Here is a 16,216-nt window from a genome sequence, read left to right on the forward strand (position 1 = left end):
CAGCAGAGGGAAATGGTGAGTCACCAGGCATGGCCTTGCATGCAAAACGAGTTGGTTTTATTCATTATCTAGGTCAACTAACTCCTATTTTATTTTCATCAGTTTATGGGGATACAGACACCCCCCTGTCAACAGGCCTATTCCTCAACGGCACTGCAAGGACAACAGGCCAAGGTACTGGACATCTAGTCACGGACAGAATGAATATATCACTTCACACGGACAGAGTGCCAGGTGAAGGACAATGTCAGGGCCTACAGTTAACATGAGTGACTAACGCATTTCATAGTGTGACAGGCAACATGGACAAAGGGGGAAGGTCATCGACCTGTGTTTGTGCACGATGGCGTTGAATGCCAGGCCGTCTCTCCAGCTGGTGGTAAAGTTGTGAACGTTGACGTTGGGGTACCTGCAGAGTCAAGGTAACAGCTCATTAATCATTAACTCAGTACCCAGGCTATTTTGGTGTTGACAGACACTGGAAATTATTAAAATAAAAGAACTCATCATTTCACATATCTTCATCATACATTCACATTACTGGACACATCCTAGAATCTCTCCCTCTCCCCCTTCTCACCCAGCGGTCTTCATCTGGCACCAGAGCAGCAGAGCCTCTTTGGCTGACTTCTTCTCCTTGTTATCCTCAGTCTCCACACTGATGTCCTGGATCTGTTAAGCAGAGCAGCCTCTCAGTCAGACACACTGCCTACATAATCTCTCTCTCTCTCATTAAGACCTCACTGAAATCATCAGTCTTACATACAGCTCTTTGTTAAGTTTGATGATGAAGCACATCCGTCTAACAGGAGAGCAGAGATTTGCTTGTCATGAAAATATGTAATTGTCATGAAAAGAAGATGACGGGAAAAAAGAACACTGAAATCTCATTAGAATATTAACATTCTCTGAAAAGAAAATGGCCCCAGAAAACTATTCCCATTAGTTTTGAACTAGGTAGGGTGGGGTTGACCCAGGTGAGGGTGGTGAACGGGACACTAGTGGGCTGGGATGTGTAATATTCACTTGCGCCCTCTACTCTCTAGGAAGGCCCATAGAAAGGCATTGTACAGAACATTACAAGGAGTCACACGGTACCTGGAAGCGAAGGATGATGGTCCAGATGAGACCCAGGGTGAGGCGGTGGTTCCCGTCCACGATGTCGTGAGACCCCATGTTCTCCAGGTGGACCTTCTGCTCCTTGAGGAACTGCAGGGCCTTGTCCACGTTCTCCAGGCAGTGGATACGCATACGCCCCTTAGTGGGCTTCGGCTGGACAGAGACAAGAGAGAGAAGGGGGAGAGAAGGGGGCAATTCAGGATGGTGTGTGATCGTGATGGAAAGTGGCAAAGAAAACAGAAAGGGAAAGGAAGAGGGTATAAGAATGAAAATAGATTTCATGTTAAGCAGAATGGAGCACAGTGAGAGAAAAATAACGAGAGAGGACAAGAGAATACAGGAATGAGAGAGGGTTAGTTCAGGACAAACAAGGTGAGCCATGAGTGATTGGTCAGGGTTAAGGTTAGGGTCAGGGTTAGGAGGACAGATAAAGAGGGATTGTGAGTTACTGACCAGCTGTTCTCCTGACAGCACCTCCAGCAGGCGGATGAGCATGCGTCCATCTCTCAGGTCAGTGTACAGGTCCCCGATGCGGCACGTCACACGGCCCAGGTGAGAGTTCACCCACTTAGTAAAGGTCTTCTTCTGCACTGCTTCACGCTCATCTGGAGAGGAGAGGGGAGGAGGGTGTGTTGATGTTAAACCAATCATCTGGAGCGCAGAGGAGGGCGGGTTGATGCGAGGGTAAACCAATCAGAAACCAGCTCATAGGGACTGTCAAAAAGTGTTAAGTCATTCATTGCTTTGTAATAACCTATCCCATGTCCAATACTCCAATACTGTCAGCAAAATAAATATTTTGAGGGGATGCAATTTTGTTGGAGAAAAACACTCATGTAGTCTTATACAGCCATTAAAATGCCTGAATCACCCCTCAGACTGAGACTGATGCCAGTGAATCATGGGGACCTGAGCTCCGCTACGCAGCACTTCATTTCACAGATGAGCTACGCCATTCGGTCGTTGGGATTACTGCGTTGACAGACAGCTTAGTAGAGGGTTCTTTAGGCCTCTAACTTAACCTAAGTGACTGGGCTGCTGACGGGGCGTCCGCCAGTCGCCTGAGACTGCACCATCTGAATAGAAGACCAGTCTTGAATAGCCAAGCTAACGGTTCACAATGACACTAACCAACACATAAGTGAAGGACCGAGAAAATCAATGATGCAGTATTGCAGGAACGAGCACAGAATTGTGTTGGGGTCTGAAGAGAATAGTTCCCTATAATGTTACAGGAAGATAAAGGGGACACAATGAATTAAACAGTAGCAGAGGCAGCACAGACATATGCAGCAGAGTAAGATACTAAACATGCCTCCAAACAAGGTGACCTCAATTCTAGGTCACATGGTCTTGGTCTCTGTGAGTTAGATCTAGGGCAGAAAATAGCATTACAGTCTAGTAGCTAGAGGCCCACACATAAGAAATTAACTGTGAAAATAAACTACAATTGTAATACAATGGAATTAAAATCAGATGAGCTATGAGGTAAGAAAGCAATGAGGTAAAAGAGCAGATCATTTGTGAAACTGTGTGATGTTAACTGTAGTAAAGATTAGAGCATCTCCAAACCCTATCAGAAAAAGGTCATGGCTTCAATCTTAAAATTCCTGGTTGGTTTCATTGTGTTAAGGAAAGCTTCCCGCTATCTCTAAGACACAGTGAAATGGTTCTCCATGTGAGAGAGAATTAGTGTGTGTGAGATCCATGGAACTCCTGGTGAGATGTGCCATGTGACACAGACAGTGATGGACAGGAGCAATAGGTCATGCTCTGCTTGAAAGAAACACAGCTATTTAGTAGCTGTACTGTGACATACAGTTGAAGTGGGACGTTTACATACACCTCAGCCAAATACATTTAAACTCAGTTTTTCACAATTCCTGACATTTAATCCAAGTAAAAATTCCCTGTCTTAGGTCAGTTAGGATCACCACTTTATTTTAAGAATGTGAAAAGTCAGAATAATAGTATTATTTATTTCAGCTTTCATTTCTTTCATCACATTCCCAGTGGGTCAGAAGCTTACATACACTCAATTAGTATTTGGTAGCATTGCCTTTAAAACTTGGGTCAAACGTTTCGGGTAGCTTTCCACAAGCTTCCCACACAAAGTTGGGTGAATTTTGGCCCATTCCTCCTGACAGAGTTGGTGTAACTGAGTCAAGTTTGTAGGCCTCCTTGCTCGCACACGCTTTTTCAGTTCTGCCCACAAATTTTCTGTGGGATTGAGGTCAGGACTTCGTGATGGCCACTCCAATACCTTGACTTTGTTGTCCTTAAGCCATTTTGCCACATCTTTCGAAGTATGTTTGGGGTCATTGTCCATTTGGTAGACCCATTTGCGACAAAGCTTTAACTTCCTGACTGATGTAATGAGATGTTGCTTCAATATATCTACATCATTTTACAACCTCATGATGCCATCTATTTTGTGAAGTACACCAGTCCCTCCCTCCTGCTGCAAAGCACTCCCACAACATGATGCTGCCACCCCCGTGCTTCACAGTTGGGATGGTGTTCTTCGGCTTGCAAGCCTCCGCTTTTTTCCTCTAAACATAACGATGGTCATTATGGCCAAACAGTTCTATTTTTGTTTCCCGTCAGACCAGAGGACATCTCCCCATGTGCAGTTGCAAACCGTAGTCTGACTTTTTTCTGGCAGTTTTGGAGCAGTGCCTTCTTCCTTGCTGAGCTGCCTTTCAGGTTATGTCGATATAGGACTCGTTTTACTGTGGATAAATATACTTTTGTACCGGTTTCCTCCAGCATCTTCACAAGGTCCTTTGCTGTTGTTCTGGGATTGATTTGCACTTTTCGAACCAAAGTACGTTCATCTCTAGGAGACAGAACGCGACCCCAACCTAAGTGTATGTAAACTTCAACTGTAGCCATCAGCTTGAGGACTGTAGCCTATGTTACTTGTGATTGAGGTATAGGCTATGTCTGACAGAATCTCTCTCCCCAGGGCAAAGTCGTGTCACACAGTGACTTGGGACTGGTCCTGGTCATTTATCCTATCTGGACTGACGCTACCCTGCTGTCTCAGGCCTGGAGCAAGAGGTCAATTAGGCGGCGCCGTGCCCCACCTGGGTCCAGGCTAACTGTAGTGATGGGGGGGGGAATCAATAGTTACATATCGGGATATTATCTTTGACGATATGTTGTATCATATTGTATCGTTTTGACAATATCACAAAATTATTTTTGCGCTAGTTGGCTGTACCTGCACTAAAACTCAATTTTAATAAGGGAGCCAATTAGTTTTCAGCACTTCTATTTCCATGACTGATCAAAACTCTCATGGCTCACTCTGCAGCAGACATATGGAGAACCATACGTTTGGAACATTGAAACACAAAATCACAGTATCGAATCACAATACAAATAGAATCATGAGAATCACAATACAAATAGAATCATGAGAAATACAATACATATAGAATCATGAGTATCACAATACATATCGGCACCTAAGTATAGTGATAATATTGTATCGTGACGTCCCTGGCAATTCCCAGCCCTAGCTAACAGATCCCATGCTGGGGCAGGGGACAGGGACAAAGACAGGCGGCACCCCACCCCACCCGGTGCCCTGCCCGATGACAGGGCCGGGGAGCAGCTGGCTGGGTGGCAGAGCGGTGGTAATCCTGAGGTGATTTATGGCAGAACTTGAAGGATTAGGGGGCCACTTTACAAGGTTTAAAGAAGCCCATTCTCCATGCTGAGGATCATTTCAATCAAACACTAATGGGTTTGTTCAGGAGGAGAGAGAGGTAGAGGGGGAGGGACAGTGACAGGCAGGCAGCCAGGTCAGGCAGGCAGGCGGTCAGGCAGAGAGGTCTCAGAGGTCTGGAGAGGGCCAGCAGCAGCTCACTCCGAAATCACTGCCTGCAGACTTCCCAGCTCTCTTTGGGTGACACTAGGATGGAGTGAGGCATGAGGAGGAATAGTATTGGTGTGCATCCCTTGCTTTAACATGGGTGTAACCTATCAGGGAGGGAGGAGGGTTTTCAACTTCAAACACTCCACAGTGCATTCCAAAAGTATTCAGACCCCTTGAATTTCACATTTTGTTACGTTACAGCCTTATTCAAAAATTGATTAAATTGTGTTTTTTAATCGTCAATCTACACACAATACCCCCTAATGACGAAGCAAAAACAGGTTTTTAGAAATTTGTGCAGATTTATTGAAAAATAAACTGAAATATTAAATTGACATAAGTATTCAGACCCTTTACTCAGTACTTTGTTGAAGCACCTTTGGCAGTGATTACAGCCTCGAGTCTTCTTGGGCATGACGCTACAAGCTTGGCACACCTGTATTTGGGGAGTTTCTCCCATTCTTCTCGGCAGATCCTCTCAAGCTCTGTCAGGTTGCTGGTCATTGTCCTGTTGGAGGGTGAACCTTCGCCCCAGTCTGATGTCCTGGGTAGGTTTTCATCAAGGATCTCTCTGTACTTTGCTCCGTTCATCTTTCCCTCGATCCTAACTAGTCTCCCAGTCAATGCCGCTGAAAAACATCCCCACAGCATGATGCTGCCACCACCATGCTTCACTGTAGGGATGGAGCCAGGTTTCCTCCAGATTTGCCAAAGAGTTCAAACTTGGTTTCATCAGACCAGAGAATCTTGTTTCTCATGGTCTGATAATCTTTAGGTGCCTTTTGGCAAACTCCAAGAGGGCTGTCATGTGCCTTTTACTGAGGAGTGGCTTCTGTCTGGCCACTGCACAATAAAGGCCTGATTGAAGGAGTGCTGCAGAGATGGTTGTCCTTCTGGAAGGTTCTCCCATCTCCACAGAGGAACTCTGAAGCTCTGTTAGAGTGACCATCCGGTTCTTGATCACCTCCAATGCCCTTCGCCCTTGATTGCTCAGTTTGGTCGGGCGGCCAGCTCTAGGAAGAGTCTTGGTGGATCCAAACTTCTTCCATTTAAGAATGATGGAGGCCACTGTTCTTGGGGACCCTAAATGCTGCAGACATTTTTGGATACCCTTCCCCAGATCTGTGCCTCAACACAATCCTATCTCGGAGCTCTGCGGAAAATTCCTTTGACCTCATGACTTGGTTTTTGCTCTGACATGCACTGTCAACTGTGGGACCTTTATACAGACATTTAACTAGGCAATTCAAATCAGAACTAATTCTTATTTACAAATGACGGCCTACCAGAAGGCAAAAGGTCCCCTGTGGGGATGGGGGCTGGGAAATAAAAAAGTAAATACAGTTGAAGTCGGAAGTTTACATACACTTAGGCTGTAGTCATTAAAACTAGTTTTTAAACCACTCCACAAATATCCTGTTAACAAACTATAGTTTTGTCAAGTCGGTTAGGACATCTACTTTGTGCATGACAAGTAATTTTTCCAACAATTGTTTACAGACAGGTTATTTCACTTATAATTCACTGTATCACAATTCCAGTGGGTCAGAAGTTTACATACACTAAATTGACTGTGCCTTTAAACAGCTTGGAATATTCCAGAAAATTATGTCATGGCTTTAGAAGCTTCTGATAGGCTAATTGACATAATTTTGAGTCAATTGGAGGTGTACCTGTGGATGTATTTCAAGTGCCTCTTTGCTTGACATCATTGGAAAATCAAAAGAAATCAGCCAAGACCTCAGAAAAACAATTGTAGACCTCCACAAGTCTGGTTCATCCTTGGGAGCAATTTCCAAACGCCTGAAGGTACCACGTTCATCTGTACAAACAATAGTACGCAAGTATAAACACCATGGGACCATGCAGCCGTCATACCACTCAGAGATGAACGTACTTTGGTACGAAAAGTGCAAATCAATCCCAGAACAACAGCAAAGGACCTTGTGATGATGCTGGAGAAAACAGGTACAAAACTATCTATATTCGCAGTAAAACGAGATTGATATCGACATAACCTGAAAGGCCGCTCAGCAAGGAAGAAGCCACTGCTCCAAAACGGCCAGAAAAAAGTCAGACTACGGTTTGCAACTGCACATGGGGACAAAGATCGTACTTTTTGGAGAAATGTCCTCTGGTCTGATGAAAAAAAAAATAGAACTGTTTGGCCATAATGACCATTGTTATGTTTGTACGCTTGCAAGCCGAAGAACACCATCCCAACCGTGAAGCACGGGGGTGGCAGCATCATGTTGTGGGGGTGCTTTGGTGCAGGAGGGACTGGTGTACTTCACAAAATAGATGGCATCATGAGGGAAGAACATGATGTGGATATATTGAAGCAACATCTCAAGACATCAGTCAGGAAGTTAAATCTTGGTCGCAAATGGGTCTTCCAAATGGACAATGACCCAAAGCATACTTCCAAAGTTGTGGCAAAATGGCTTAAGGACAACAAAGTCAAGGTATTGGAGTGGCCATCACAAAGCCCTGACCTCAATCCCATAGAAAATTTGTGGGCAGAACTGAAAAAGCATGTGCGAGCAAGGAGGCCTACAAACCTGACTCAGTTACACCAACTCTGTCAGGAGGAATGGGCCAAAATTTCCCCAACTTATTGTGGGAAGCTTGTGGAAGGCTACCCGAAACGTTTGACCCAAGTTAAACACTTTAAAGGCAATGATACCAAATACTAATTGAGTGTATGTAAGCTTCTGACCCACTGGGAATGTGATGAAAGAAATTAAAGCTGAAATAAATAATTCTCTCTACTATTATTCTGACATTTCACATTCTTAAAATTAAGTGGTGATCCTAATTGAAATAAAACAGATACTTTTTACTATGATTAAATGTTGGGAATTGTGAAAAACTGAGTTTAAATGTATTTGGCTAAGGTGTATGTAAACTTCCGACTTCAACTGTATAGGACAAAACACACATCACGACAAGAGACACCACAACACTAGATAAAGAGAGACCTAAGACAACAATAGAGCATGGCAGCAACACATGACAACACAGCATGGTAGCAACACAACATGACAACAACATGGTAGCAACACAACATGGCAGCAGCACAACATAGTAGCAGAACAAAACATGGTACGAACATTATTGGGCACAGACAACAGCACAAAGGGTAATAAGGTAGACAACAATATAGACAGGTGTGTGCCTTTCCAAATCATGTCCAATCAATTGAATTTACCAAAGGTGGACTGCAATCAAGTTGTAGAAACATCTCAAGGATGATCAATGGAAACAAGATGCACCTGAGCTCAATTTCGAGTCTTATAGCAAAGGGTCTGAATACTTATGTAAATAAGGTATTTCTGTTTTATTTTTAATATATTTGTAAAAAATTCAAAAAAGTTGTTGCTTTGTCATTATGGGGTATTTATTGTGTGTAGATTAAAGAGGATTTAAAAAAAATCAATTTTAGAATAAGCCTGTAATGTAATAATGTGGAAAAAGTCAAGGCGTCTGAATACTTTTCGAATGCATTGTATAATAGTATCAACTCAGAATACCTCTTCCATAATGCAACTTTGTGTACAGTATAAGAACAACTACTCATGGCGTGGAACAACTACTCATGGCGTGGAACAACTACTCATGGCGTGGAACAACTACTCATGGCGTGGAACAACTACTCATGGCGTGGAACAACTACTCATGGCGTGGAACAACTACTCATGGCGTGGAACAACTAGTCATGGCGTGGAACAACTACTCATGGCGTGGAACAACTACTCATGGCGTGGAACAACTACTCATGGCGTGGAACAACTACTCATGGCGTGGAACAACTACTCATGGCGTGGAACAACTACTCATGGCGTGGAACAACTACTCATGGCGTGGAACAACTACTCATGGCGTGGAACAACTACTCATGGCGTGGAACAACTACTCATGGCGTGGAACAACTACTCATGGCGTGGAACAACTACTCATGGCGTGTAATAACTAAATTAAATAAAATGGATCCTTCAATTCATTTCCATCTAGTTATCGAAAAGGGATTGGACAGGTTTAAGCAAGCTTACCATTCAGAGTGCGTGGTAGGTTGGGTTTTGTAATAACTACTCATAGCATGTAATAACTACTCATAAGTGTCACCTTATCCCTTCACAAATTGTGCATAAAAAAAATATTTGATCAATTTTAGAATAAGGCTGTAATGTAACAAAATGTGGAAAAGGTGAAGGGGTCTGAATACTTTCCCAAGGCACCGTATGTGTATTCATCAAAGACCAACTCAGAGACTGGCTGTGGCAGGTGTTTTATTTGAAGTGTGGGGTCTGGGAGGAGCCCTTCATAATGAGTTAGGCTCGGCTAACTATGTTAACTCTATACACATCTTTTTATTGCAGGGCCTCTACTGCTAGACCAGAACAGACAACACACAAACTCACACCAGAAAAGTCCACACATCCCAAACGTTTCTTTTAAACCATGTTTCAGTAGCGCTATATAGTTACTGTGTATGATGCCTGAAGGCTCTATTGTGGAGTATATAAGCTCCTTGCAGGCCTTCACAAACTATTGTTGTAAAGCAGGATTACTTCGAATGAGAGACTGAGGTTAGTTGTTATCAGACCAGATACAGAAATGCACAGAAGATAATGGAGGACCATTAAATCTAACTGAACCCCTATTTACTGAGCCCGTCCCATGACGACATGCTAAATGTCTTATCTGATAGCTCAGACAGAAACCAGTTCAGTGAGTTGTCGCCCTGTAGTCAAGCTCGTATGGCAACCCAAATGACTGAAACGTCTGCTGTCCCATAAACAACTTTAACCCAGATACCAAATAAAAATGTACTCATTCTGGATAATCAGAAACCACCAGCGTGACTACTCTGCTCATTGGTTGTTGGCGAGAAAATCTGCTCCAGCCCATCCCAATTAAATCCCCCCCAAACTGTGCTTGACCCTTTGAAGCAGCTCTGACACCTCCTATACCCCACTACTACGACCCCTGACTGGGAGGACTGGAATGTTATTTATCCCTCTAGAAACTGGGCTAAGGGCTACAAGGGATGCACTGTAGTTGGACACTATTTGGCAGGCTGGGATTATAATGGGATGTTTGACATCCATATAAATTCTTAAACATTAAATAAAGATAGCAATGAACAAATAAATGGAATTCAATGGCTGTGAATCTGGCTGCTCATGCATGGGGTTTAGCAACAGAACACTTGACCCGGTTATCTGGGATTCATGGAGGTCTTAGGGAGGTGGTGGGCTCGAGTGTGTTCTTGTGTGTGTGTGTGTGTGTGTGTGTGTGTGTGTGTGTGTGTGTGTGTGTGTGTGTGTGTGTGTGCCATCATAACCTCACCCCTCCTGGACAGAGTCTAGGCCTGGATCTGGCAGCCTTGACTGTTGGAGCAGACAGACAGACAGACAGACAGACAGACAGACAGACAGACAGACAGACAGACAGACAGACAGACAGACAGACAGACAGACAGACAAGCAGAGTGGCCTGAACTTCCCCTCTGTACATCATCAGCTGTTCCAAGTGCCATTCCTATTAGTCTCCATGATATGTTTTGATAGCGCCAACAATCCACAGCTCAGCAGTTGAAAACTTGGCTGGGGGAAATGCACTCTGCAGAGAGATCTAGACAGAAACAGGTCACTGTGAAATGCAACGGTCAGATGGGCCACAGAAAACAGTCAAGAGTCAGAGCCCAGAGAGAGAGAAGGGCCAAGTGTGCGGTGCAGTGGTGACCCATTTCATCAGGACAGGGCTGCTTTGCCATGCAAATGATGTGTGACTGTCAGCAGCTAGAAACTGGGACAGTACTACTCACAGTCAGACGGACCAATCAGTCAAAAGAAATGGTCCTCGTTTGCCAATAACCTCCAAACAAAGCTCGGAAGAGAGATTTTTCACAGTTGAATCAGTTATTCACAGGAGTGTTCCAGTAGAATGGTCATGGTAAGTTAATATGTTCCATGGTTAGGGTAGGTAATATACTACTGTCTAACTGTAATAAATATGTCATATTCAAACTTGTTAAAAAAGTAAATGTGCTGTCCTGAGGTGTGCTGCAGTGAAGTGAGGGGGTAACTGAATGTTCTAAAGTGTTCTAGAACATTCTGACCACAGCGGGGGGGGGGGGGGGGGGGGGACCGACACATTCTGCCCCACAGAATTACAGCTCTGCTCAGGGGGATGGATGGGGGGGTGTCAGGGACAATGACTGTCTGAATAACAGGCAACACAACACAAAGGACGGTCACTCCATCTGGCCTTCAGTACACTGCAGGGCTATTATTAATTACACAGCAAACATACCTAGAGACACACCTGTATACAAACATTTGTGGACATACAGCTACATCTATGCCATGACCCTAGGGATTACTAGATGCAGCCCTATTCTCGTTCCTAACCTAAAAGGGACCTCTTGCTGTCACCAATTAGGTTCTTCACAAGGCTCTGTGCTGAATGAACCATGGGCAGCAGCAGAAACCGTTGCTGTTGCAGAGGAAATTGCACCTCTTCTTGCGTTACAGACTTCGCATTAAAAAAGGGACAACGACAGAAATCATGTGTCATCATCATCTCCCAACAAACAGTAGTTTCCTCCAGTTTACACAATACAGACACTTAAAATAAATAGCCAGACAGTACAGAGCATAAACACACATGCAAATAAGGGACTCTGTTGCTTCAGTGACAGCCACACCCTTTAGCCTAGATTGCAGTGAAAAATTATAGGTGTTTCACGGTGTTGAGCACATCCCACCCTAAAAAAATATTTGGTGGTGAATGAATCTCTACACTTGAAGTATTATACAGTATCCAGACAGAACAACTACGATGAGTAACAGGAGTCTAGATGAAAAGCTTTTCTTTAATGCAGGTCATCACATCCCAAGCCTCCCTATCTCCCTGGGCACACGAAGCAGAGGAAAAGACAGAGGAACGACATGCAGGCAGACAGACAGCAGGCAGACAGACAGGCACGCACGCACGCAGGCAGGCACACAGACAGGCATGCATGCAGGCAGGCAGACAGACAGGCACACACGCAGGCACACAGACAGGCAGGCACGCAGGCAGGCAGACAGACAGGCACGCACGCAGGCACACAGACATGCAGACAGGCACGCACGCAGGCAGGCACACAGACAGGCAGGCATGCAGACAGCAGGCAGACAGGCACACACGCAGGCAGGCACACAGACAGGCAGGCAGGCAGGCAGGCAGACAGGCACACAGACATGCAGGCATGCAGACAGCAGGCAGACAGACAGACAGGCACGCACACAGACAGGCAGGTTGGCAGACAGACAGGTAGACAGATTGGCAGCAGGCAGGCACAGGCACGAAGACAGCCGGCAGGCAGACTGAGACAAGTCCACGGCTACACGGTAGTCTATAACCCGGTCGTCACTAGTTACCACCGCCAAAAAGTCATAATGGCGAAGGTGCATAAAGATGGCAGCCTCCATGTACTTATCACAAATGCCTCATCTGCTAAGTTTGCCAAATTGTGAAGTGCTCTGTTACACTTTTTGGGGGATTGGCATTAGCACAGTATACAGGATCCCAATTCTAGCTCCAAGACAGCGTCAATTTGAAAAAAAGAAAAAGTCAATTGTGCCGATTTATACTGTAGGCATATTGGAACATGTTGTGCGCCGTAGTTTAAAAAGTCTGGATAGTGCTCAAAGGGAAGATGTTATATCTGAATTCCTCCATCTTTATGCACCATTATGTCTAAACCACGGCTATTTCTACTATTTCTCATCTTAAATTCCCATTTTAAACCTAACCCTAAACACACTGCTAACCTTACATTTTTGTCTTGATGAATTTTTACTATATAGCCAATGTTGACTTTGCAGCTGTGGTAACTAGCGACAAGCCTATTATAGGTGTTTCACGGTGTTGAGCACATCCCCCCCTAAAAAATATTTGGTGGTGAATGAATCTCTACACTTGAAGTATTATACAGTATCCAGACAGAACAACTACGATGAGTAACAGGAGTCTAGATGAAAAGCTTTTCTTTAATGCAGGTCATCACATCCCAAGCCTCCCTATCTCCCTGGGTACACGAAGCAGAGGAAAAGACAGAGGAACGACATGCAGGCAGGCAGACAGCAGGCAGACAGACAGACAGACAGGCACGCAGGCAGGCAGACAGGCAGACATATAGACAGCAGGCACGCAGACAGCGGCGGCTGTACCTCACTGTAATTCAAGTGTGAATCATGACATTTCGAGGTGACCTTTTCAAGCAGCAAAAGCGGTTGTGTTTCCTTTTTTTAACCCTTAAGTCCCTCCCTCCCCCTCTTATTTGTGCGTTTGCCTCAAGGCTTGGCCAGAGAGGAGTAGGACAGGTAGGCTCACAGCAGCAGTACATCAAAACACAGATGATTATCTGCAGCTTAAGGATTATCAGGGGCATCATGCACCCCCAAAATCTGAGGGGGGCACAAAGTATGTGAGGATGGCTGGGCGGGTGGTCCGGACGGGGGCTATGCCCCCTTGCCCATAAGTTGGAGAATTTTCATTTTTAATACACCTGAAACAGCTTTTTCTGCAATCTAGAGCCATAATCATTATGCTTAATTCTATGTAAAAAAAAAAAATAACATTTATTTTTCTGGATATCAAAGCTTACCTCTTGAGCCATCTGTATCCCCCTGACTGGGGGTTATTTTCTTAAAATAAACTAAATATGCTTCTCTGCATCTCTGTGTAAAAGATTGAAAGGAATGTGAGTCTTATTCAGTACATTTAGTAATTGCTTTTTCGTCTACCAACCTTGCCAGCAGGCATGCCAGCTAAGTTAGTTAGACAAGCTAGCTACTCTAACTTGATCGATAGCCTGAAATGACTTCTTGGTAGCTAGTTATGAGGTTGAGAAATGTTAAACCTATTATTATTATCTTTTTTTTACAGGACAAATCTGATGGGGCATGAAGCCAATGACTGCTGTGACTTGACTTGACACAAAAGTACACACAAACACGGAACTGGAATTGAATAGAGAAACACTAAAAGACCCACCCATGTACTTTATCTCACTGTTCTCTGACCACAGACAGCTAGGGTCAAACTCAAGGAAACAGATAAGGTTGATTAGATACTAGCCGTGCTTGGAGACTTGGGACAGAAAGCTGTGGGGCCTGGTATCAGAGCACAGGAGTCAGGAATAGTGAAGTCTTCTCAAGGCCCTGCCACAAGGTTCGTAGCCGCCACCGTTGTCATAGACACACAGACTTACTCTTGCCTGTCCTGCTCTCAAGGTAGACACTGTGATAGGATGGAATAATATGCTACTGAGATACAATAATGATGGATGCAGAGGCCAGGGAGGTTGTGTGTACCGCACAAGGCGGAGGGCACTGTTGTTGTTTGTCCTGGGTCTTTGTGAGAACATCTGCCATGTCACACATAGGGTTGCAAAGGGTCGGAAACGTTCTAGTAAATTTCCTGAATTTTTCCGGAAATTTTCCATGGGAAGTTAAGCCCCGAAATTTGGGGAATTTTGCTAAAATTCTAGGTATTGTGGCATATTTTGGTTAAACTATCCTCAATTCAATGGAATCGCAGCCCTCTGCATGCACAGTGCATTTTTCCATCACATGTGCAATGCACTCTTCGATCACATGTACAGCTGATTCTCAAGATCTTGCACACTAATGAGATGCTATTGAGCTCACACTACTACACTGTCTGAGCCAAGGACGACATGTTTTCTGGTAAGTTTTGATTACAATACTGGGTGGGGTGAATATATTTTATATGACATACATTACTTTTTGTTAACTAGTAAATAGTAGCCTACAGCAAAGTGTGTTTAAATCATTTCTAACTTGTTAATTTCTGCTAGTTAGTTTTTGCTACCATGTGAGTTTTAGCTTGCTAGAGCATTTTAACTGAGGAGTGTTAATTCACCTGTTTCCATACATGTTTCATTTTAAAACATTTGTCTTACAAAGGAGTTTAATCTAACTGCTTAACTATTTATCTGTACATGGAATTGTATTTGTTGTTTTTTTTTACTCATTTTTTCTAATCTTTACAGGAAAATGCCACGGGCACTATCTGATTTGTGGAGACATTTTACTGCAGCTAATATAGAAGGAAAAGCTGAGTACATTTGCAAATACTGTCCCAAATCATATGTGAAGAATGCAACAAAGATGCAGAATCATCTGACCAAGTGCATAAAGTTCCTTCAGCGCTCACAACAAGCAACCTCTGACAAAAGTCCCTCTACTTCTATTCGAGGTGAAAATGATGAATCAGACACCTTATCGATAGCAACAGCTCACAGTCCTCCTGGAATCCAAAGTTTTTTTGGACTCAATGGAGGAACGTGTCCGAGAAATTCTGATGAATGTCTTGCTCGAGCTGTGTATGCAACTGGTTCACCTCTGATGCTCACAGGCAATGTGTATTGGAAGACATTTCTTAATGTTCTTCACCCAGCATACACCCCTCCAACCAGACATGCGTTATCTACTCATTTGCTGGATGCAGAGTTCAACAGAGTTCAAGTGAAGGTCAAGCAGGTCCATCTCTGATGGGGGTTGAATGTTCGAGGGCAAGGAATAATTAACTACATCATCTCCACACCTCAACCAGTATTCTACAAGAGCACAGACACAAGGGACAACAGACACACCGGTCTCTAGATTGCAGATGAGCTGAAGGCAGTCATCAATGACCTTGGACCACAGAAGGAATTTGCACTGGTGACAGACAATGCTGCGAACATGAAGGCTGCTTGGTCTAAAGTGGAGGACTCCTACCCTCACATCACACCCATTGGCTGTGCTGCTCAAGCATTGAATCTGCTCCTCAAGGACAACATGGCACCGAAAACAATGGATACACTCTACAAGAGAGCCAAGGAAATGCTTAGGTATGTGAAGGATCATCAAGTTATAGCAGCAATCTACCTCATCAAGCAATGTGAGAAGAATAAGAGCACCACATTGAAGCTGCCCAGCAACACCCCTTGGGGTGGTGTCATCATGTTTGACAGTCTCCCGGAGGGGAAGGAGTCTCTCCAAGAAATGGCCATATCTGCCGATATGGACAGCCCCATCAAGAGAATCCACCTGGATGATGTATTTTGGGATAGAGTGGTAAGCAGCCTGAAACCTATAGCAGTAGCCATTGCACGGATTCAGGGAGACAATGCCATCCTGTCTGATGTTC

General features: G+C 44.2%; 1 protein-coding gene across 6 annotated transcripts in view; it reads right to left on the reverse strand.

Annotated features, from left to right (window-relative positions):
- Positions 1-16,216, reverse strand: part of LOC115204318 (spectrin beta chain, non-erythrocytic 1) — a 105,221-nt gene that overhangs the window by 32,735 nt on the left and 56,270 nt on the right. For all 6 annotated transcript variants that reach the window (XR_003880348.1, XM_029769787.1, XM_029769786.1 and 3 more), the window contains 4 exons: positions 1,573-1,724; positions 1,099-1,272; positions 581-672; positions 329-409 (listed from right to left, as the gene is read on the reverse strand). Coding sequence is in view for 5 of the 6 variants with exons in the window: in XM_029769787.1 (XP_029625647.1) it covers positions 329-409; positions 581-672; positions 1,099-1,272; positions 1,573-1,724 (499 nt within the window). In the remaining variant the exon portion in view is untranslated. The remainder of the gene's footprint in view (positions 1-328; positions 410-580; positions 673-1,098; positions 1,273-1,572; positions 1,725-16,216) is intronic.

The sequence above is a fragment of the Salmo trutta genome, chromosome 12 (genome assembly GCF_901001165.1).
Source record: "Salmo trutta chromosome 12, fSalTru1.1, whole genome shotgun sequence".
In the NCBI taxonomy this organism is placed as follows: Eukaryota; Metazoa; Chordata; class Actinopteri; order Salmoniformes; family Salmonidae; genus Salmo; species Salmo trutta.